This window comes from Siniperca chuatsi, linkage group LG1, assembly GCF_020085105.1.
Source record: "Siniperca chuatsi isolate FFG_IHB_CAS linkage group LG1, ASM2008510v1, whole genome shotgun sequence".
Classification (NCBI taxonomy): Eukaryota; Metazoa; Chordata; class Actinopteri; order Centrarchiformes; family Sinipercidae; genus Siniperca; species Siniperca chuatsi.
Window position 1 is genome coordinate 3,094,928 of NC_058042.1, and position 25,090 is coordinate 3,120,017.

General features: G+C 40.1%; 2 protein-coding genes across 9 annotated transcripts in view; one reads left to right on the forward strand and one right to left on the reverse strand.

Moving 5' to 3' along the window:
• Nucleotides 1–12,501, forward strand: part of LOC122878957 (multiple epidermal growth factor-like domains protein 11) — a 139,741-nt gene extending 127,240 nt beyond the window's left edge. For 3 of the 8 annotated variants that reach the window (XM_044202534.1, XM_044202524.1, XM_044202544.1), the window contains exons 21-26: nucleotides 280–513; nucleotides 1,189–1,343; nucleotides 2,484–2,553; nucleotides 4,116–4,169; nucleotides 7,707–7,925; nucleotides 10,415–12,501. In XM_044202534.1, the coding sequence (XP_044058469.1) occupies nucleotides 280–513; nucleotides 1,189–1,343; nucleotides 2,484–2,553; nucleotides 4,116–4,169; nucleotides 7,707–7,925; nucleotides 10,415–10,620 (938 nt within the window). In that variant the 3' untranslated portion in view covers nucleotides 10,621–12,501. Of the gene's footprint in view, nucleotides 1–279; nucleotides 514–1,188; nucleotides 1,344–2,483; nucleotides 2,554–4,115; nucleotides 4,445–5,754; nucleotides 5,897–7,706; nucleotides 7,926–10,414 lie in introns of those variants that run through there. The other 5 variants (XR_006378604.1, XM_044202551.1, XM_044202558.1 and 2 more) reach the window with 5 other exon arrangements.
• A 2,884-nt stretch (nucleotides 12,502–15,385) lies between these two features.
• LOC122875218 (ras-related protein Rab-11A) lies at nucleotides 15,386–24,988 on the reverse strand. The gene is made up of 5 exons (XM_044194121.1): nucleotides 24,807–24,988; nucleotides 22,968–23,163; nucleotides 21,908–22,101; nucleotides 20,428–20,508; nucleotides 15,386–18,186 (listed from the first exon to the last, which is right to left on the reverse strand). The coding sequence occupies exons 1-5, from the start codon at nucleotides 24,844–24,846 to the stop codon at nucleotides 18,050–18,052; spliced, it is 648 nt and encodes a 215-aa protein (XP_044050056.1). The 5' UTR covers nucleotides 24,847–24,988; the 3' UTR covers nucleotides 15,386–18,049.
• Nucleotides 24,989–25,090: the final 102 nt, after the last annotated feature.

A 25,090-nucleotide genomic window follows, 5' to 3' on the forward strand; every position in this document is an offset into this window, starting at 1 on the left:
ACATTTACAGCTGTGTTTGCTGTGGTGATGTAGTTACGTCAAAGTCTTTCTCTGTTAACTGTTCATGTTATTTTGTCTACCCCCCGTAGATTTAGGCCATTTTTTATAAGGCAAATTACCAGAATTGAGAGGCAACAGGATAGGAATCAAATGCAGAAATAAGTGAAATGTGAGGACTTTAAAAAGAAAATGAATATGAGCATTGATGTAAGTTAAAGCTGTTATAGGAGTTCAGGTGTTATCAGTGTGCCAATATGTTAAACTTAATGTTTTCCTCAGCGGCTCTGATGATGGAGGAACTGAACCCCTACACCAAGATCAGCCCGGCTCTGGCGTCAGAGCGCCAATCAGCCGGCGCCGTCCTGGGCATCATCTTCCTGCTGCTGCTCATCATGGCCATGCTCGGCCTGGTGGTCTGGTTCCGCTACCGGCAGAGAGAGAAAGGCCACCACGTGCCGAGCGTCACCTACACGCCCGCCCTGCACATCAACTCCACCGACTACTCCCTCTCAGGTAAGACGTCCGTATCTCTGGGTGTTTTCCTTTTTCTTCCAGGTACTTTTCTTACTTTACACTCCGAGCAGATTGGACGGCCTAAACTAGGACTGCAACTGATAATTTTCATTTTTCTTTCGATTAATTGTTTAGTTTCTAAAATGTTGAAAAATTGTGAAAAGGTGCTCAGAGCTCAAGGGGGCATCTTTAAATAGTTTGTTTTGTCTACCAGCAGACTAAATATATTACATTTTGATGATATAAAAAAGCAGCAATTTCTCACATTTTAGAGGCTAGAAACAGTAAATGTTTGACATTTTTGCTTGATAAATGACAATCGATTATCTAAAATTGTTGATTAATTTTCTGTTGATCAACTAAAACTCATTATTTCATCACTGATCTACACTGTATGAGAATGTAAGTGAGTGTCACCTTCTGTGACCATAAACAGGAATAAACAGGTAAAGAAAATGCATGAATAAATGTTCTACGAGACCAAAGTTCCTCCGCTTGGTTCCAGTTCCTTCATTTTAATTTACAGCTTTGGACGACAGTGTCACTTTCGGTGCATCGATACCTTGTGTGAGGTTGTCAGGTGCACTGTGTGTGCACGTGCACGTGCTTGTATATATTATGGTGATGTGTAAAGGGGAGGATATAAGAACCTGTGCTGATGTCGTGTGGTGACAGCAGGGCTGCAGTGCACAGGCCTGCTCTCCTCTGCAGAGTCCTCTCCCAATAACAGCTCTGTAGGCCGCTGCTTCTCCAACCCCAGCTACCGCACCCTGGGGCCCTGCACCTACGCCGCACACTACGCCAAGCCAGACAAGAGGAGCTCCGCCAAGGTGGGTCTAAGGACTTTCTGACTTCTTGAGGAAATAAAAAATTGCTTGGCCTGCAGGATGCTGACAAGTATTCATAAAGCCATTATTTTGCTGAATGTTGCAGATACAGTATCAGCTTGCTTTATGTAGAGACATTTAAGAGATATTCTCTATTAAAAAAAACGAGATGCAAGTTCACCCAAATTACTCTAAACAGATTTTCTCACCCATTACCAGTGGTATCTAGCCATGCAGTTAGCTTTGGTTTTGTTTGCCCTTGCCCAGAATTTAAGAAATCTGCCTGCAACCCAACACAGTGGAGGTTTGTTTATGGTGCTCACAGCATTGAACAATTACTTAAAAAATTCAGCAGCTGCATCTCTGTGCAGAAACTATGTCCTTGCTACTCTGAATAATCCACAGTTTTCATTGGAACTACTTTTCTACAGAAGAAACAGTCCCTGTGAAATCTTTGGGTGAAACAGCACTTTAATATTAACTGTATCATAATAAAAACTGTTTGTTTTTTTATTGTCAGCCATAATTAAAGTCACTGTAAAATGGAAATTGACTGGATCGTATTAGCACATTTTTCATGTTACGTTTTACACCTCTTACACTGGTACATTTAAATAAAACTTCTAACCAATTGACAGTTCAATAAACCCCTTCCCCGCAGCGATTTTACAATCATACTTTAGCTTAATTAGCCAGCTACCTCCGGCTGATAACATCTGCCAGCGACTGTTGTCATGTCAGCAAAATCAACGGTCGCTGGCTAGAAATGAGAAGCAGCTTTTGTCTAACACTGTCTGAAATCAGGGAACCATTGTTTCAACTATTGGGGTATTAAATCATTACAAACTGCATTATGTGCCGGGCCAGAACAGAAAGCTTGACAGGCGTAGCAACAGCAACTAAGGGGGGCGGGATCTAGCGGATTTTCAGTTTTACTGAGTTTTTAATAATAACACTCACCTTCACCTCAAATAAATAAAACTCCCTTTCTCCTCCTAATTTGACATCACGTTGGTTTACACATTTGGATGAAATCTGTTTCAACTCCAAAGAATTAAAGTGCCATTTCATCAGGGCACGATGCATTTTGTCATTTCTTTAAAAATGTTTTCAGTGTGTTATCATTCTTTGTATTTTTCCCAGATGAAGACAAAGAAGCGTCACAGGAACAGTGCTCCAGAGTGGGGGGCCTACTGTAACCTCAGCGAGCTGGGTCAGTCGGGGTCTCTCCCTCTCCTGCTTACAGATGTAGTTTAGGACAAATGTAATGCTTCTGCTTAAAGACCTGAAATGGTATATTTCTGCAGGAAAATGTGACACTTTATAAGGACTAAAGGACACCTTGTATTCTGACACTGCAGTTTTAAATCTACAGGCCAATTTCCTGACAATCGGCTGACAATTGGTCTAAAATATCTCTATATGACCATTTACCTTTTCTGATGTCGTGCATTATGATCTTTACTTTGAAAAAAAAACATCTTCCATACACTTGGAAAATGTCTTAAGATCCTAAACCACCACAATAAACATGTGAATTAAATCATTACATTATTATTTAGTTGTATTCAATTAAAGTATCCCCCAGAAAAGATTTCATTTATTTTAATGTTTAGAAGAAATACAGTATTGGTGAAGTCAAGCAGTTAACTTTAATCAAAGTTTCCCCTTAAAAAGTTATGAAATATATTTAAAGCCACTGAGAACTTGGTTTCAAATCTTGAGTATTTCTCAGTAATCAGATCAGAATCAGGAATACTTTATTGATCCCAGAGGGGAAACTCTTTCGTTACAGCTGCTCACTGTCACGTCAGTGCACACAGGAAAGTACTAAGCAAATCAAAATACAACACGCTATAATACAGCTAAGATAAATTAAGTACATTAACATTAAATATGCACGACTAAATATGTAGCAGTCAAACTTAAAGTTCAGTATTTGAGGCATTTTTTATTAAAAGTTTTATGATCAAAAACTCTAATCTGATCCACCGGGACTGTGCAGATGTAGTTTGATCAGATTTGATCGATTTTTGAGATTCGAAGAGAAGACTAGCCCGATATTAAGACTGAATCGCCATTTGGTTTCACTTACCTGATTTCTGTGCAGGACGCGGGGTTATTTTGTTTTGTTTAACTCTATGCAGTCGGTAGCGAGTGACTTATCTGTTGTCATTTTCAGTTGACGTGGAAGGACTGGTTGTTAGGAGCAGTTAACGTAACGTTTGTCGCGAAGAAATTGTTTGTTGATTGTTATTTCTGCAAGTTAACTTACAACAATCTACACGCTTGTCGACTTTTTGCGAAATAATTTTTTGTTGGTATTTTTATTTTTTTTGGATGTAGCTAGGTTGTAACTTGCTATGTAGAAAGATGACGTCCCCATTCTTAATCCCGCCTACAGAGCTTTGATTGGTCGATTGTTTCTCAGCAAGCATAACACCAGGCCTATATGAACCGCCGAACAAATCGGAGATGTAGATGGTTGCTCAGAGGTCTGGGACCAGGCTAGAGAAAATTGGTTTGCAGAGCCTTTAAAATTTTCAAAAAGTGAGGAAATGTCAAGCATGTACAGTAGTTCAATAAGCATGCATATCAAAGGTAAGGTAAACTGCTTGTAACAGTTCTTCTTTAATCTCCATACTAATCAACGGTACTGGAGCGTAAATATCTGACAACATGAAGCTGCAGCTAGAGTACATGAATGTAGTCGTGGTCCTTTTGTTCTTTTTTGTTTTGACCTTTCAGGACCTTTTCTCTCTTGTTCCTGTGCAGGTGTTTACTGCATTGACCGGCGTTACAGCTACCACGTGGAGCAGCGCTACAGAGGTACAGTGTGAGGAGGACTGAGCCTCTGTGACCTCATCAACCTCTGACACCCCAGCCAATCCTCTTGCTCGAACAGTTCCCTTCAGCCAATGACTGCCTCTCTTGCATTTTGAACCTCCGCTTCATGTCGCCGTTCCCCGTGTTGAAAGTCACACTGGATGTGGATCGCTGCATGTGACACGAGACGCTGCTCTGAGGTTCAGCTCTGACAGTCCACACTGCAGCAGGAGCTCTTTGACAGACACAGTCTGATTAACTGTGACAGCGTGCAGTAGGTGTGAAAGGTGTATAGAGCTCAGTGTACAGGTAGTGTAGCCTGCGGATCATTAGGTGAAAAAAACTACATGTCCTCCACATGAAGTTATGAAGAAGAAGTGCTGACGTAGTTTCTTCTTCATCTCTGTGCTCATTAATCAGCTTTTCTACAAAACCTACTGGCTGTACACCTGTAGCAGTCCTTACTGTACCTGTCCATCAGTGCGCTACATGTTTTAGACCAGAGAAGGCAAATAAAATATTAAAGACCCTGACAGCTTCACTATTTTTGCTTAAAACTGAAAATCTGGTAAAACTGTCAAATGTAGGGCTTTAGTATCTAAATCTAATGAATATTATCTGCAAATGCCACAGAAATCTCTCTCTTTTTTTGACCAAATGTAAAATTATATTTGATTGAAATTTATACATAAGTACATATGAACATAAATCAGAAACAGAGAAAATAATTAGCAGTTCATTTTTCAAACTCTCCATCCTTAAAAGTTTATTAATGGACATTATCCTCTTGGTTATGTAGCATACTACTAGAATATTTAGAAAAACAGACGAGCTGCAGGACAAAATGTGGTTTCTTGCAGCAAAATAAAGGATTTTCTTAATGGCTGGATAATTTGAACATAAGGCAGGAAAAAACGTCAGTCTCCAGACAGTTTTACACGTTACTTTCCGAGAGAGTAGAGCTAAATCAATAAATCGCCTGGGCCGCTAAAAGCTTTATTGGTATCGTTGTACATGTCGGGCGATAAGTAACAAGAAATGTCAGAGTTATGTTTGAGGTCGTTTAGAAACAGTGTCTCCATTACAGAGTTTGTCCACCAGAGAGCTCTATCAAGTTTATTTTTACACTGTAAAATGTCCTGCTCTGTACGTATCTTGGTCACAGTTCTTTAAAATATATATATAAGGGATCCTTATCAAAAATGTTTCTTTATGTTATGTCGTTATGTAAAATATTACTATTGGCTGATGTATTGTTATGTTATCTTTTTTTAAACTCTCAAATATTGATATCTGTCTTAAGAATCCAGTATTGGTCGGACAATACTAGACATTACATTATTTGACCTTGTAGAACTGCCAACAGGTGCAGGCTACTAAGATATGATGGACAGATAATCATGTTTAATATTTCATTAATAATAAGTGCACATGTGGATGAGATAGTGGCGTGCTGCCTGAAAAACCTCACAGATCCAAGCCTCTATCTGAACGCTCAGCTTCCCTGTAGAGATAAAATGATTGTAATGGATTTGATCTCGTTGATATGTACCTACCAGTGCTTACAGGTGTGTTTGTGTCTCTGCAGGATGAATCCGACTCCTCTCCTCTGTGTGCTTTCCCTCTGCGGGGGTCCTCCTCCTGCTTTTACCCCCATCACTCCCAAAACTCACCCGGGGAAATCTCTCCTTCACAATAACTGAATGCTGTGTGTTTTCCTGCCACTTGATGTGTGTTTCCTTCAGCTGCAGCTTCACAGATTGTCTGTGTCTTTAAACCTGAACTGCTTTCGAATGTTGATGTTGGCCTTGCGACGTAACCTCTGTTGTCCAGTGATGCAATGATTACTTTAACATGTATCTTTCTTAAAGGATAAGTCTGGTGATATTAAAACATTTTCTTCTTTACAAAAAATCCCATGAAAAGACCAAAACCAACAATGAATTCATCATCAAGCACTGTCAGAGTAGCCATTGCCAAAAACACATCAGTGAGCCGCTCTGTTGCACTGGGTGACATGTTCCTTCATCACCATGAACACACACACACTGTAGTTTATTCTGACTCAGTCCCACACACACCGTCCTGCTGCCCCAAACACTCACTACAGCACCACATGTGGATTCATCCGCCGCTGAAAATAGTCCCCAACAGATGCACTGTTTCCTCCTGTTTGTCTGATAAAAACTACAGCGAGCAGCTGTTTTAAGAAATTACTGAATTACTTTTTTAAAATGAAGGTCGCTATATATTTCTGACCTGTTTTTAAAAATTTGCGTCTTCAGTAGGAACCAACGGGCTTGCAGCGGAGTGTCACAGACAGAGTATGGAAGTGAGAAAGTTTTCTTTTCATGGGATTTGACAACTTAGAAAAACACAGACTAACGCCAGCCTCATCCTCTAAAAGCAGAAATGTAATTTGGAGTCATAACAGCGGGAAATTTCAGATATGACATCTGAGTGCTCAAAGACCAGTCCTGCTGATAATCCCTATTCAGAGGCGGTTTAGAAGGGAGAGAGCTCACTTGAGAGCCATTTCCTGTATCTGTGTCACGTGGGTTTCACCACTGCCCCGCCCCTTTAGGAGACCAGCGGCAGGTCCTGAGTCTATTCAGTCCAATGGGAGAAGTGAACGTGTGCGCAGATTATGAGCGATTCTTTCGCCCCATAGTCACCAAAGTAAATGTCGGACCCATTTTTCACACGGCACATTCTGACACAAAAATGGCATTTTTCAGACAAACAAATCAGGAGAAAATTAACTTTGATCGAGACCTGTCTCTGTCTCAACCACACACTCTCGCGAGATCTGGCAACATCTGTTCTCTAACCGGCGGTCTGGTTTCACTGCAGTGCTGCCGAAGTCTCTTTCCCATCGGATAAACAGAAATCTAAAGGGACTTACACGTGAAACCATGAATTAAAAGTTAAAACTGAAATAAAACTTGTGTTTCTTTGCTTAATAATACTATTATATTTATTATTATTTAACTGGGGAGAGTCGACCATGCCCACTTAAGAGACAGGAAGTGTATACTGTTTCATACCACCAGCTTTCTGCAATGCGTTCTTTGTTGTAGACTATCTTTGTCCCTATTATTAGACATGAAATTGGTCGCTATGGTAACTCTTGTGACAACCACGCAGCCTGTTTCGGTCATACTTTGCAGGAAATGCTTCAGATATGGCACATGAAAAATTGTTTCGTCAGAAAATGGAAAAGCAGCTTGTTTATTAGTTTGAGTATCTTTGGGTTTTTAAAAAAAACAGTTTGTAGTTTTGTCTTTTAGAAGAGAACATCATCCTTTTAATAATTGATCAGCAGCAGTATGCCAGAGAGCATTCTTTTACTATAACTGTGGAAATGCATCACCAGCAGACCTTCGATGACAGTTAAGAGCAGCCTCTTGAGTATTTTCAGTATTACTGCTGAGTTCAACCCCTGACAACAATTCTGTAATTTCATGTGAATAGGGTTGGTAGGTAGCATTGTTTCTCAACACACAAGGTTAAATGATCCATGTGGTCTTTATCTTTTAGACTATATGAAGGGTTCCTTGTCCAGCACCTGCTCCCTCAACAGTGAAAACCCGTACGCCACCATCAACGACCCGCCCAGTCTGTGCAAACACTCAGAGAGCAGCTACGTGGAGATGAAATCGCCGGCTCACCATGAACACGTCACACACTGCTGCTCCGCCGCCATCATCACCACGACCACAACCACCACTGCACCCGCCAAGAACGTCTACGACATGGGTACGTTTAAGGCGAGGGGGGGGGTGTTAGCGTGTCACTGCATGGATCACGTTTTTGTTTTTTAACTTCAGTTCTGCTTTTTAACTTTTTGTTTACTCTATCCAAACTATAGACTGTAACACACGTGAACAATCAAAGATCTTACGCATGATCTTACACAAAAGAGCTTTTAATGAACTGTCATTCAAATCTGATCAGTGTAGTCTAATTTTCATACCTCAGCATGACCACTGTAACCAAATATAATGGTTGTGATTAGTGCTAGTCTCTAGTGATGTAATTAGTGCCAATATTTGCAAAACCTGAGGAATAGTTTGACATTTTGAGAAATACGTCTATTCACTTTATGGCTGAGAGTTAGATGAAAAGATCGATACCACGAGAGATGTATAGCTTAGCTTAGCACAAAGACTTGAAACGGGGAAACAGCTAGCCTGGCTTTGTCCAAAAGTAACAAAATCTGCCCACCAGCACCTCTAAAGCTCTATCTCATTTGTTTAATCTTCACAAAAATCGAAGTGTGGAAACAACACGTTGTGGTTTTGTGGGGGGTTATGTGTCGGACTATATCTTGGCTAGGCGTGGTGACTTAATAGAGTCTTCGCCATGGCAACCTCATGGTGCAGGAAATCACTGCACCCAGTCAAGAAATAGTCCAGTCTTTATGCTATGCTAAGCTAACTGGCTAACTTTCCTGGCTACAGCCAGTGACTGTATATAAAGATGGACGACATGTCAGCTCCCCAAAAGTGAAGCCAAAACATCTCGATCGCCCCCTGGTGGATGGCTGCAGTATAGGTCATAAGCCCCGCCCCCTCCATGTTAGCGAGTTAAAAAACTCAAAGTACACGTCAAATAAACTTTTCCCAAAGATAGTTTCTGTCATTTTAGGCAGTTCTTCTCACGCTGATGTATGTTCAGGTGTTGATTTTTCTGATAAGGTTAGTTCTAATTAGTTATTTGATGCTGAGTTCTGCTCGTGATCGAGTCAGCCGGTGTGTGGGCGGGACCTCGATACCGCGGCTCCGACCCCGAACACTACTGCGCAGACTCTGGCTCCAAATGACATCACCAGCGCAAGATGGCAGCTCCCGTATCCGGGGTATTTTGGCTTCACTTTTGTACAGTGGGAGGAAATGGAGACGCGTCATCCATCTTTATATACAGTCTGTGGCTACAGCTTCATATTTAATGGACAGACATAAGAGTGATATCGATCTTCAGCAAAATACGTATTTCCCAAAATGTCGAACCATTCCTTTAGTTTGTCATCGCTAGTTTGTTTCACATTGTGTACAGTTATTATCATTGGCCGCTGATACATATCACAGCATTTAAAGTCTTTATAGAAATACTCACAACTCAACAGGAAAACATGACAATATAAAGCACAAACAATGATACAATAAACACTGAAAGGTGTAGATTCAACAGTCCTTTTACAATAAGATCTGGAGGTCAGAGTCAGAGTCACTTGGTCATTGATTTCCCCTCCAAGTGTTTGCCTGCTGGTCAGGAGTATAAAACAAACTGGTGTCTCTAATCTTTGATTTGCTTGACTCTCCATATGAAGCTGTTTAATTCAAATGAAAGTCAGGAGATGTCTTCACAGCATGTACTGAGGTAGGATGGGGCCACAACTTAAAAGAACCATACCAATGTATTTGCATGTTTTAGTCCATTTACTTCAAATCACATATACCTTTGTACCTTTCTGACCGTCCAGGCAGCCACTGGCTTCCATTTATTACTGTAAGGTTTGAAAATCATTTAGCAGACTCTTGAAACTTGCATGAAGTGTGGACTCCATCACAGTGCATGTTGTTTTTGTCTTTTACATTACACGGTTCAGGTAACACAGTTCAGACTCTTCTAATCAATCTGTGCTTAAAGTGTATAACCACACAATGATAATGTAACTTAATTAAATTATAATCATGAAATAATAAATTAAAGCAGGCATGATTTTACACAACTCAAGCAACTTTCAAGGATCTGCTAACTGATTTGCATATCATACAGAAATAATTGGAAGCAAATGGCTGCAAGGTAAAAAACACACATTAAAAAAATCTGAAACTCTACAGCATACATTAAAAAATGGTCTCCAGTAATATAAAGTATACATAGTTTGTAGTTAACGAACTAAAACTTGCAAAAACAAATACAACTAATGATTATTTTCATTTTTGTTTGTTGAATGTTTTCACTTAACTGATTAATCATTTACTCTATAAAATATCATAAATAGTAAAAAAAAAAATGGCCATCACAAGTTAGTGTTGTTTTGTCCATTAACAGTCCAAAACCCAAAGATATTCAGTTTACAATAATATAAACCTGAGAAAAGCAGCAAGGCCTCATGTTTACATAATAAATGACTTGAATGATAAAGCAGTTGTCAAAAATGATGGAAAATTTTTTTTGGTTTTCTATCGATTGACTAACTGATTAATCAACTAGATCATTTCCTCTTCTCTCTCTCCCAGAACCAACCATCAGTATCATCCAGGGAGCTGGTGGTGTGGCGGTTCCCAGTTACCCTCAGAACCCATACGACCTGCCCAGGAACAGCCACATCCCCAGCCACTACGACCTGCTGCCGGTGCGCCCCAGCCCCTCTCACAGCCACAGCCTCACCCTGCACAGCCACAGCCCACCGCTGCCCGGCAGCCCCACCAGCTCGCTACTCTAGACCCCTCAGCAGCCAGACTGGACACTGGACCAGTGCTCCCAGTTCATCCAGAACCAGGAAACTGTGAACTGGGACATAACGTGGAAAAAAGGAAAGATTATGTGTGTGTGTGAATGGGGTGAGAATCTCCTTCATGCAGTGCTCCGCCCGTTGCACTGCTGTTTGGCATTTTATCACTGTATTATATCCAAACTGTTTGAGCTGTTTTTGTGCCAGTCAATACTACATATTTGTGTTGTATTGTAAATTCCCCCTCATCAACAAAATGTCAATCGAGGGAATATACACGTACATATGCACACAAGTATACCTTTTTTCTGGTATGCCTATCTCTTTGTCTTTTTTTATACATCCTGGGTCAGAAGATGGGAAGTCGAGGACGATAGGAAAAGAAAAACAAAGAAAGAACTGAGTTACTCATGTAAATTTGTCTGGGTGAGACTGTTGTACTGAAAAGTAAATGTGAGTGCCAAAGACAAGACTGAGGCCCACTTCACACTTGGATTAAGTGGATCTACCAAGCTTGTACAATGAAGAAGAATCATATGGGCATTACTTCTCACAGTGCAAACAAACTTGTATGGACTCTGGAGAAAAGGTGCTCATTACGCCGATATTCTCCCAAAAAAGGGACTAAGAAAAATATGTGAATAAATGCACACAAACTGCAGTCTGGTCAGATTTACACTACCTGTATAGTTCTGGTATTTTTACACATCGTTTCTTATTTCCTGTTTACATATTTAAAGATCCTCACAGGGATCCATATTTTCTCTCTGAAAAGTTATCTTTTTGTATGTACTGTAGACAAAGTGGTGTATTGGCTGTACACTTACTGTACACTAGTGATTATTATTGTGATTTTCTTTTATTGTGTCAAGCTTAATACACATGCATGCCAAAGATCATTCAAGATATAATAGTTAGCCAGGAATACCCTTAATATGTCCTTTGGTGCAAACTGATTATTGTCATCTGACTGTCTCAACATGGGAACAACTCCAATCTGAAACATGCTTTTTCGGAATATGGACTGTAGGGCTGCAACTAACGATTATATTCATTACTGAATAATCTTCAGATTATTTTTTCAAATAATCGATTAATATTTTGCATATAAAATGTCATAAAATAGTAAAAGTGTCCATCACATTTTTTTGAAAGCTCAAGGTACGTCTTCAGATGTCTTGTTTTGTCTCATCGACGGTCCAAAACCTAAAGATATTCAGTTACTGTCGCATGAGGGAAAGAAAAGCAGCAAATTTTGACAAACAAATTTTTGTCATTTTTGCCAGAAAAATTACTTAAACAATAAATCGATAGATTACCGGTAATTGACTAATCTTATCAGCTCAAATGCACCGATGTATTTGTTGCAGAAAGGTCAAAAGTGGAAGAGAAAAATAAAAGTCCAATGACGATCAAATATTTCAATACTTAAACTTTAATTTACTTCAGCTTCCTCCACAACATTAATGTCACTACAGAATCACAAGATTTTCGTTCCCAAACACAATGAAAATGTGTTTCTAATCTTGTTGTAGCAACTATTTCTCACATTACATATGAAATAGAGCTGTAATGTATGAAATCCTGCTTAATTTTTCAATGACATACAGGTAAGTTTTGTTAAAAAATGTTGAGAATTATACCTTGGCAAATAGCAATAACAAGTTATTGTCATAACATGACATGTTGACAATCAGATGTAAACAGCTTTGTTTTCCCACACATTATTTCCTACTTTTCTTCAATTTGTTCTATTTTCATCTTGCTTGTATGTCTTTTCTTCAGCTTTTAAACCAAGTAGATGTATTAAGTGCTGCTTGCTGGTCCTTTTGTTTCATGCCCTAAATTCAATAAAGTTGTCATAGCTCAGGGGAGTGGTGTCATGTCTTGTTACGCAGCAGCTGTTTAATAATCATAATAATATCTTACATAGCACTTTTAATTCAGAGAAGCAGCCCACATTGCTTCTGGTGGTAAGAGCATTTCACCAATTACAGATATACAATTGTGTGTCATCTGCATACAGTGTTATCTGACATTATGTTGACTGATAATGTTTCCCAGAAAGAGCCTGTATAAAGACAATTTTCAATTCAATTTTATTTATATAGCGCCAAATCATAACAGAAGTTATCTCATTGCACTTTTCCTATAGAGCAGGTCTAGACCGTACTCTTTATAATATTATTATATATAGTTGTAACAAAAGAGTTTCCCTTCTGGGATCAATAAATTATTTCTGATTCTGATTTGCAGAGATCCAACAAATCCCACCATGAACAAGCACTTGGTGACAGTGGCAAGGAAAAAGTTCCTTTTAACAGGCAGAAACCTTGGACAGAACCAGACTCAGGGTGGGGAGAGAGAGAATGGGGAGACAAGAGAAAAGTGTCCAGAATGCGTCCTTTAGGGACTACATAATATCAAGTGTCTGAAAACAAAAAAATGTTATCACCCTGTATTTTAAGAGTTTAAGAGACTCACCTGCTACATAATGAATTTTGTGAATGCACTGATAAAGGGGGCACTATGAGTTTTTGAGTGGACCACACTCACCTATTCATACATGTACAGTAATAAAATATATTTTAGATTAGCCATTTAAGACAAAACATAATTAAATACATGAAAACTGTTGTTGTGCAGGTGGCTTTTGAGCCACATTAGCAGTGATCAGTCCACCACTCTGGTCCAGACTGAAATGTCTTAACAACTATTAGATGGATTGCCATGAAATCTGGTACAAACATTCATGTTCCCCTCAGGAAAAATTGTGATAACTGTGGTGATCCTCTGACTTTTCATCTAGCGCCAAAATCCAGACAAAATTTTAAAATGTCCAATACTTTGGTTTGTGACCAAATACCTGCAAACCTAATGACATTCCCATCAGCCTCAGCTGTACTTTTTGTTTAGTGCTAATTAGCAAATATTAGCATGCTAACACTGTTACTACTGCCATCAAGTTCAAACTAGCACTGCAGCATAGTCAGAGTTGGAAAACTACCATAGGCTTTTTTCACATTAAACATTTTGACATGTCACAGTAAAAAGGTGTAAATAATAAAATTAATGGTGTCTAACTTCCTTCCTCAGTTTCAGAGTCCAGATATTGTTCATGCTGGCTCACTGTCATGTTTACTGGGACACTTGAATAGAACGGAGTCATCTTAATATTATTAATAACACATGTGCTAAGTAAAAATGTCTGTTGATGTGTCTACTGACACTATCTTACAGGCCCTGCACATCTTGGGTACTCTCACACAGGTGTTGTCACTTATTTGAACTGACCTCTTAGTTAAAGGAATCTGGTGGCCTCAGGTGCATCCCAGTATTGCTCTGCTCTCCTTCAACCTAAGCAGTAGGGGTGGGCGATATGGCCCTAAAATAATATAATGATATTTCAGGGTATTTCCGCGAGAATGATATTCTTGACGATATGACAAAATACTGCTGTTGAGCTCTCCTCACGGGATTTTTGGCTCCTCATACTCGACCGGGTGCTTCTGCTTGAGGTGTTGAAATAAGTTTGTTGTATTGCCCCCTTTTGTTTTTCCAGTCTTCTTGCACTTCTTACATATTAGCATGCTTTCTTGTACATCTGATCTTTTGTAACCAAACCACTTCCACACTATTGAAGTTGCTCCCCTTTTTGGAACTTAGTCCTCCACCGTGGAGCCGGTAGCAACGTTACTTTCGCTTTTAGCCATGCTTGTTGTTGCTGTGCATAACGGTATGATGTCACTACATCAACATATTTAATTATTAAATCATATTAAAACTTGTACCGATATTATCGTGAACGATATGGTACACCCCTACTGAGCAGAGGTCTCATTAGCCAAAATAACTCAAAACACCTGTGGGGTCTGCACAGCCTTTCAGGTGTTAACCTGAGTGGCCAATCGCTTCAGGACATTGTTCTGATTAATTAGCCAATTTAGTGATGCTTTATCTCTTGGGTCCTGTACTTTCTCAGTAATTTCCCAGAGAAGACTTTGTAATTTGGTACTAATTAAAGAGAAAATGGAGATAACATTCCCAGACCGTATACAAAGTACCCACTCATTAGTTTGAGTTTGTGAGAAAGAAAAAGTCAATTATATAGAAGTAAACACAGAAAATAGATAGTTGGGTGGGGTTTATAAACAGTTGTCGAGGCATTTCTTTGCACAAAGTGCTGCTAAAATTTTAATTAGGGCTGTCATTAATTGTTTAAAATGTACAAAAATAGTGACAAATGCCCATCACAGTTTACCAAAACCATCTTTAAATTGCTTGTTCTGTCCAACCAACACACTAAAACCCAAAGATGTTCAATCTACAATGATATAAAACAGAGAAATGCAGCAAATCCTCACATCTGAAAAGCTGGAAACAAGAGAACATTTGGCATTTTGCTTCATAAATAATTAATCGTTTATCAAGTGTTGCCAATTAATACTCCGTCAAGCAACTAATTATTTCAGATTGATTGTTTCAGCTCTGGTCTCAAACTTTAAACCAAACTAAATATTCATTTATTATTGTAGATTATGTTGAACTGTATTCTTTCCTTTAATTTACAACCACACAGAAAGACACATTTTACTGTTTTTTTTTTTAATTTTCAGCTGGCCTGAGGTGCACTGAGTAAAAGACTGTTACATAAATAACTGGAAGTGAACACTGTCTCTGTTTTCCCAATAATTAGTAAATAAAGTGTTACCATGAATTAGATGTAACAATATCACAAGTAAAATACAACATCATATAAAGGTTTATGACTGGTGCGCTTTATTAAGATGAACTGATAACTTAAGATATAGACACAATTGTACAATTTATCAATCTGTACAAAACATAAAACCATTCATTTTGACCCCCCTCTCACATTTAACCCTCCAAATTCAATGAAATGACATCATTTCACTCACGTTTACACTGGAATTACAGTCAGTTTTAGAATGCAATATAGAAAAAAATAAAAAAAAAAAATCAAAACACTTCTTAAAAAAACACAAAACAATGGAGGTACATGAAACAGGATCAGAAATCATATTTTCAGATAAAAAGTAATCACTTTGTCCACAGATTGCAAGCTAGTGAGTGTGGAGAGGCTCGGCTGCCAGCGCCGTCTGTTCGAACAAAAACGCCATTGGCACTGCCAGCCAGGCTCACTCACTCCAGAGCTACCGATCTACCCTCTGCCTCTAAACACACACCGAGTTCAGGTATTGTATATGTTTGCTAACACCATCACACACTGACACGGCTATAACCTGTAAATTCAACAGAACACACACTCGGGGGTTTTTAGCAAGTAGGTTGTTAGCGAGGCATCTTGTCAGTTTACAGATTGGACTGGGCACAACAATTAGCTTGTTAAGCATGCCATCCTAGCTAGCCAAGCCCAACCCTCAGCAGATTTCATGGACAGTAATGGCAATGTTAGCTACATAAGGCGATACGACATGGAGGTGCAGTCGTACAGAAAGCCATGCATTGTGTTGAAGTCAGAGGCAGCTCGGTGTACGTAGGCTTTATGTGACGGGGACAACACAGCTGTCCGTCTCCTTGAGGGACAGACAAAGCAAGGTTATTGGTTAAGGAGGAGGCGGGTATGATGGTAAGTTGTTGGCAGGTGAACGAGAAGTGTTTTCGGACAGGTACGCATTGGTGAAGGAGGCACTGTGACCAGAAGTTAGCAAGAATGAGGCTGAATCCCTAAAGTTTTTCCGTGATTCCTTGTGTTCAGATTTTAAAGCTCACCAGAGGAGAAACTTCACATATTGTGAGACCTTTTCTGTCCGTTAGAGGAATGAGGATTTAAGGAAAGACTTTGGAGACTCAGCCTGTGTTCTGCAGTGCTAAACATTACATTTTGGTTTTTGAAAAGTGGCATCGTCTTAAAAACAGTACATCCAATCTGACAAAAGAGGTCCAGATTCTCAATGTGCAGTAAAAATCTAATCCTAGACAAGAAAGCATGTTTACTAGATCAACTATTAAGGTTCAGTGCAAGAGCTTGTGCATGCTCATGAAATCCAACCTAGTGGGTGAAAGACATTTTCCATCACTTACTTTCTCAGTGCGTCCTAACTACAGTTCTGTGGTTACATGCAAAGCATAATTAGCTAGACAACAGGAGAGTTTTGATTATAATATTATAGAGTATCATAAGAATGTCATACGAGAATACTACTTCAATTACTCATACTTTTGCTGTTTTTTTTAATTCCTTCATTTGCGTAGAAATGCACTAAGGAAAACAAAAATCCAAACAGCCGCGTGCTAGTTTCTGCATAGTTGTAGTCAAATATGTCAAAAATGAATGCATACTGTTCTCCTAGTGTTGGAGCAGGAAAGCCCGATGGACTAATGTGTCTTCAGTCAGAAAATAAGCATGACTTTCTCTGTATGATGCCACGCTGAGTGGGACAACATGAAAATCCAAATGTACAAGAGTTGTGTTCAGCTTTCACGGTGCCAGCCTAAAATCACACACCCTCAAGGCAATGATAGTGTTCCACATAGAGTCCAGGTTTGAGTCTTTCACCCGATAAAACATGCAGCACAGCAGAGTGCCATCTTTTAAAGACATGCAAAGCTGGCCCGATCCTGCCACCTGCTGTAAACACGGTGACAACAGCGCTCATGCGCGCTCACACCCGGCCTTTCCACTGCGCGGACTGAAGCTCAGCAAATGCAAAAGTTTCTACGTTTCACTAGCGTCATATTCACAGCAATCAGATCAAATGGCATGACACTACCGGAGCACACGTCTACACTGCGCTCGATACATCCACATGGTTTCCAAAACAGTACATCGCACTAAAGAGGAGAGGGGGAGGGAGCCTAAAATGACAGAGGAGAAGCTTGTATATAGGAATACACTTCAGAGCAACTTTGATGTGCTTTAGTAGTAGATATATGATACAAGACAGAGAAAGATCATAAAAAATGTGGAGAAATCAACAGAGGCACAAAGTATGAAGAAAAGAGAAGAAAACAAATCACATTCATATATTAAGACATTTTTGTGACATGTCAGCGCATCTACAGTAATGAAATCTAAAGTGATATGAAATGCCTGCTGCCTGCTGTCCTGCAGTAGCCTAACGACACTGGGGCTCTGCTTGGGGGGCCACCCCACGCGGTGACTTCTTATACTGGGATATATTTACCTGGGGCGGAGGGGGGAGAGGGGTTTGGGTGGGGAGGCAGGTACAGATAAGTGCAGAGTTCGGGTCACAGCCTTGAAGCTGTGGCTCGTCCCTCCCACACCACACAGTACACCGAGGCAGTCTATTTTCTGAGGGCGGGGTTTGAGGAGCTGTGAGCTGGGTAGGGGTGGGAGGGAGGGAGGAGGGAGGCGAAGACTGTGGAGAGAGGGGGAGAAAGGGGGAGGAGGGGTAGCAGCAGATCTGCAGCTGGGCTAGATGTTCTGACAGCACTGCATCTTTGGTTTGTTCTCAGTGGGCTGCACTTGGATGTTGACCACGTTGTTGCTGGGGGACATGTCGCTCTCCTGGCGCTCCGACATCTGCTTCTGGGACACGATACGATAGATCTCTGATGGGAGAGCGAGGGGGGGGGGGAGACAATAACAGCATCATTTAGAGTTACAGCCTCTATACCTCTGTGTCCATGTCTAGTTTACATGCTGCCACAATGCACAGTATGCAATTTATTCTCATTTCTAAAACTATTTGAAATGTCAAATTTAGCTTGAAGTGAACTTCTGTCCAGGCTTCTAAATGACAGGCATGTGACCAAGCAAAGTGACTTTTGTTGAGAGATGATTTCCTGGAGGAGATCTGCATTTCTTCCTGTGGGTGCCAGGTGACAGGAAGCAGATTGTAATGTGATAAAGAGTCACAGTGAACCTTTTCTTACATATCTACCACTAAAACAGAGGGGTCAGGTCCAGTTATATCTGTACAAATGAACTTTTCAGTGTTTTTCCCATTTAGATTTTTCCCCTGTCTTAATATTGCTAGTGGCCCCTAGGTAATTTGAGTCTGAGACCCCTGCATTAAATCATAACCGGGACAACAATTTGCAGGCAGGATAAGTCTGGTGATATTCTCTCTTTGTCAACAAATCCCATGATGGATCTTCTTCCTCTGAGCCGCAGAGCTCCACTGTCGTCCAGAAACTATTAAAACACATCAGCGAGCCGCTCTGTTGCTCTGGGTGACATGTTCCTTCATCACCATGAACACACACACTGTAGTTTATTCTGACTCAGTCCCACACACACCGTCCTGCTGCCCCAAACACTCACTACAGCAGGGGTTCTCAACCTTTTCTACTTCAAGGCTTACCTATTCGTACTTGTAACGGGCCAGGGCCCATTAAAACATAAATTCTAATAATAATACAAATGATTTTGGCTAATCTATTCTATTCTAATAATCTAATATATAATATATAGGTCCTGGCAGTCAAAGAAGGTTGCCGCAAATGTGCCTGTTTAAAACACTAAAACAAAATCTTTTACAACGTTCATCTTGACAGACTATCTGGAAAATGTATTTTTCATACATTGAATGAACTGTATGGAATGAACACAGAATTAAAACAGAATTACGTTTTTAATTACAAATGAAGTACGGATGATACACAGACCGAACTGATTAAACACCATCTTGAGTGTGAGTAGGATTGTTTTATTATCAGTCATTCACATTACGAGTAATTTTGAACAGGCACATTTGCGGAAACCTTCTTTGACTGCCGGGACCTATTTGGCGCTTGGGCAGAACGGATCGGGCACTGACGTTCGCCACACCACAGCCTACCGGTTAGCTTACCTGTCAACAAATTAAGCGTCTCAAATTGATGAAGTGAGCGGCCCACTAGAGGGCGCCGGCACAGTGGTTGAGAAAGTATGCACTAGAGCACCAAATGTGGATTAATCCGCTGCTGAAAATAGTCCCCAACAAATGCACTATTTCCTCCCGTTTGTTTGATGAAAACTACAAAACGACCAGCTGTTTCAGGAAGTGAATCTGGCATTTTTTAATAAATGATACTATATATTTGTGAGTCTATTTTAAAGATATATGTCTTCAGTAGGAACAAAGTCAAAGTATTTAGAGACAGACTAAGACATTATTGGTTTTGGTCTTTTTACGGGATTTATTGACAATAATACAGAATAAGTCCAGCCTTATCCTCTAAATGTCACTAAGTAAACTCTATATTAGTTTTTGATATCAATCAATGCCCTTATCCGTTTAACCAAATGGAGGCATCATGTTCACTTTACTATCTCGCTCTGTGGAGGCTGTTTTCATACTGTTACAGAACAAAGAGACAATGGCTTTTATACAGGCCCATTAGCTCAAAAAATAAACCGAAAACAGTATTATCTTTGCAGTTGGTCATCTCACTCATGATAACAAAAGGTTTGCCTCTCCTCAAAGATAAGCCATTCAGTCAACATTATGTAACAAAGTGAATCCAGTGCAGCTGTGTGGCTCTGGTCTGTTTGTATCTCTGCCCAGCAACAGAAGTTCACACCCGACTTCCCTCTCACTTTAATCACCCTCGTAAAAAAGACAGCTCTGAGCACCGATAATAAAAACACCTGCAACGAGAGCAACTACTGAACTGTGTATCATTTCCTCAATAAATGGTAAGTCTGTTGGCCTTGTATGCTGGGAGTCAAGGAAGTGGTTACTTTTGTAAATGAGCCAGTGTCTTGCTGTAAGGACTGTTTGGTGGATGAATGTGGATGCGAGAGTGTGATGGGGCAGACGTGTTGAGGACGCCTCTCCGGGCTGAAGGCACAAACGCAGCACAAACCTGTCAGAATGGTCTGGAAGGCCGTCTCAACGTTGGTGGAGTCGAGGGCCGACGTCTCCAGGAAAGATAAACCGTTCTTCTCTGCAGGGCAAAGTGGAGCAACAGGGCACGTTAACCGGATTTCAAAACATGTTACATTCCACAGATAGCAGACTAGTTTGGCCCGTTAAAACAGAAATATGTGATTGTGGAATTTACACCAACATAATTTCTTCACTGCGTTACACAATAACTGAAAGAAAAAAAAAAACACGTTATCTCCATTATCATTTCAATGCATCATTCAGAATCATTAGAAAATTGACAATTATAAGATACACAGTATAATCTAATCTAATTTACCAATCATTAAGGCTGTACCCGGATCAGGATTTTCAGTTGCGAGTTTAGGCTGAACATCAGACTTTTCCACCCGACTTCTGTTTCTAATCGGTTTGAATTTGTCTTGTGCTTGTTGTTTTTAGATATTTTTCATTTTTTATAAATACTATTACTAATAATATTATTACGGATGATGTGCTTCTTCATTAGACCAACGATTAAGAGAAATATATTGCTCACTGCCTGTGCCCAGTTACAGTACAGCCCAGCGAACAGTCTACAAGTCTAATTTTTTACCTGGAAAACTCATTCGCATGGTTTTCATGCCTCTGTTTGTTTCAGTGGCTGCTGATGTTAAAACATTTCCCCATGCATGTCTCCTGCCTGGCTGCTGACAGCTCTGTCAGCCAAAGAGGCAATGACACTGAACAGTGGAGGAGGTTGTACCAGTGTCTGCTTCAAAAGCAGTTTAACTGACACTTGCTGCATTCAGCTGAGGAGCTGAGAGCGTCGGAGCAGCGAACCGAAAAGAGTCGCTCTGTCCTCCGTTTCCATCACAGTTAGTTTTATAGTTTTTACTCTGTAAAGTTTACAGCCTGCCGTGCTGTTACTCTGCGTTGCTCTGTGTCGAGGGACCGGCAAAAAAAAGGTGCAGTAATTGGACAAAATGAGATTTGACTTGGGGGCTAGGCTAATGATTGGAATCATCGACGTTTAGGGGGCAGCCCTACAAATCATTACTTACAAAATCACCTGCTGTAATCATTTCATACGTGACACAGATCTAAAATTGCCAAACTTGGTTTCTCTTTGTGAAATCTTATCATTGAAACTGGGTGCTCTCCTTTATGTGCTAGTCTCATTAAGTTATTGTTTTGGATAGTTATTTTTATGGCTTTAGACAGGTCTTGGGTTGTTTTAAGGTGTCATTTAGGTAGTTTTTAGGATGAAATCTTTTACATGATTGTATTATAAATAGTTTTCATGATTTTGTAATCACATTTCTGTTTAGTTCTGATTTTGTGGCATATTTTGTGTTTTCTGTCGTACGTAGTTTGTCTGTAACTCATTGCTATTGCTCCCTGTCTTGGCCAGAAGACTCTTGAAAAAGTTAAAATAAATAAAATGAAAAAATAAAAACAGAACATAACGGTCTTACCAGCAAAAGCCCGTGCCTCGTCAGTGGGAACAGCCCGGAGGTGACGCAGGTCGCTCTTGTTGCCCACCAGCATGATGACGATGTTGCTGTCAGCGTGATCTCTCAGCTCCTTCAGCCAGCGCTCCACATTCTCGTAAGTTAGATGCTTGGCAATGTCATAGACCAGGAGAGCCCCCACCGCCCCACGGTAGTACCTGCAGCAGAGCACCACGCACACACTCATCACTCAGCACCACTCAGCTATCATCAGAGCCAAATCACTGGAATACCGCCGGTGATTTGGTAGGAGCACTTGGCTAACCTGATTTCCGCCTCTGACAGTTACATTTCAGTGCGTCGTATTGGTCCAGCTGCATATATTGACTGGTCAATTGCGTTTCAGCTGATTGGCTGTCATTTGTAAAACAGCTAGATATTTCTGAGGCGAGTTTAGTGTAAAATTGCAGGAAATGAGAGATGTAATGCTACAACGTGGACGTCAGCAGGAATTCATAATCTGTACATTGTAAAAAAAAAAATATTCTTTTGAGCAACTAGACTTAGAAAATAAAAAAGGTACCAGCACACAAAGAGGCTGATTGCAGATCAAGAGGAGTTGGTCTAAATGGATCTGATGGACACATGTCTTATTCAACTGACTAAAAAACATCGCACACTGAGATTTTCAGGCACAAACCTCCTGATGCGATATTTAACCGATTCTTAAACCTGCATTGAATTATACTTTTTAATATGAACATTGAATCAAATCACTCACTGGTAAAGACTGCCACATAATGCCAAACCCCCTGAGAATTAACACCCAACCGTATGAAGTTTTGAACCATATGTATTGTTTTGGTTTTCCAGCCTACGTATAGTCTCTCACTCTATAACTCTATTGTCCTGTATGGTAAAGCTGTCTGCTCATTTTGCTTAGTAACAATTCTGGAATAAGTTGCTGTCCTATGACGTATGTATTAGTTTAGTTTCAAGTGTGTGAATGTGACAAAAGTGTATTCTGGCTGGCATGTTTGCACAGCACGTCCTAAACCCCGCTGACCGCCTCTTCTATACTCACGCTGATGTGATGGCACGGTAGCGCTCCTGGCCAGCCGTATCCCAGATCTGGGCCTTCACCGTCTTGCCGTCCACCTGGATGCTGCGCGTGGCAAACTCGACTCCGATGGTGCTCTTACTCTCCAGGTTGAACTCATTGCGGGTGAAACGGGACAGCAGGTTACTCTTTCCCACACCCGAGTCACCAATAAGGACCACTGAAACACAGAATGGAGGGAACGCATTTAAAGAATAATATATGTTAGGAAATGTACACTTTCTCTCACTCGATGATCTCTATGCTGCTCATTAACCACGTACCATTATGGTTAGTAAAGCTGCAACAATTAGCTGACTGATTGCGACTCTTTTGATAATTGATCATCTGTTTAAGGTATTTTCAAGCTAAAATGTCAAACACTCTTTGGTTCCTGCTTCTCATTTGTGAGCGTCTGCTGCTTTTCTTTGTCTTGTGTGACGCTCAGCTGAATATCTTTGGGTTTTGGACTGCTGGTCGGACAAAACAAGTCGTTTGAAGATGCCATCTTGGGCTTTGTGATTATTTTCCACATTTTTTTCAACACTGACTAAATAAACTTAATTGAGAAAATAACTGCCATATTAATCAATAATGAAAATAATGATTATCCCTAGTATTAATGTCACGTGCAATAATACACAATATTACCTAATCAACGCTATGTGCAATATTGGTACTCATACACACAGTATGTACATATGGTTCTACTTTTTATACTCAGTACTCTTTTATACTTATTATGATCAAATGTTTTATTTTATTTCTTTAATTTCACTTTAATTATATACTCTATTCTTATATAATGACGTCCTTATTGTTGTGTTTATTGCCTTGGGAGCTGCCAGAGAATATTTGAATATTTGGACGAGTGTGTTTTGCGTATGTTGTTTATGACAGAATCAAACCTGCATGTCTTTGGGAATTTATTTTGAGTATAGTACTTCAGAACACCACAGATATTTATGTTGTTGTGTATATGAGTGTATGTATAAACGACACACAGTACAAGTATGTGGTGCTGAAGTAGACATAATACACAACCACTGTCAGTATGATCATACACAAAATGTAAAACCTGTAACATGACATAACGGCACAAAATATAAAACATGTAGGTGTTATCTAATCTAACTAGAGGCCTTGTTTTACTAGCTGACGTTAATTATTTATTTTACCAATATCTGCATGATAATTACGTTATTCCGCAAACCCAAACCATATATCTAACACCAACCTTTATTGAAATTAAGACAGACAGCAGTTTGTTTACTTCGGCAGGCATTTTCACTGACCGTATTGTTTGCAAAACCCAGCTTTAGTGCAGTTAATAAATACTAGATAGCACTTAGCCTAGCTAGTTAGCCGCATGATTCACTGTAAAGTAATGATTGATTTCATGTATTTTTCAGAACCGTTTATTATCCCGTTCGCTTGGCTGGTTGGATCATATGAAGGTAATGTGATAACGGTTAGGTGTGTCCGACGTGAGGCTGGTCCGCGCCCACTGATAGCAAGCTAACATCAGCTAACTGCTAACGTTAGCCAACGTTCAAGACGCCCTGTCGCTTAACACTAACTTTCGTAACGTGTCGAATTAACTACTGATTTTACTTCCTCGGTTTAGCGAAAGCTCGTTTCGTGTCATGTAAGTGAATTCAACTTGCTGACATTTCCCAGAAAGCTCGGTGAAAAGCAATCAGAGCACAAAGGTTGACGGTGGCTACGTTAGCATAGCCTGACAGTTAATCAGCTGGCCTGTTTAGCCTGTCAGCTAACAGGACTGAAGAGCTCTAACAATAACGAGAAAAACTTTTATTTTACCTTTGAACAAATAATCATATTCGTCATCCCTAGTGCCCATCGTCTTATAGAGGAAGGGTTAGTCCAAGATTTAATTTGATTTAATGAAAGGAAGGCGATCTACTGTATTACACTCTTCCAACGGGAATCTGTTTGGACGCCGTACTTCCGTAATCTCTTCTTCGTCTTCGTCTTCTCGGGCAGCCTACTGGCAGCGCACACACACACACAGCGAACTCCGACATCTAGTGGCCAGGAGAGGGAACTGCACAACACTTTTTTAATGTTTCGAGTAACTAAGTAAG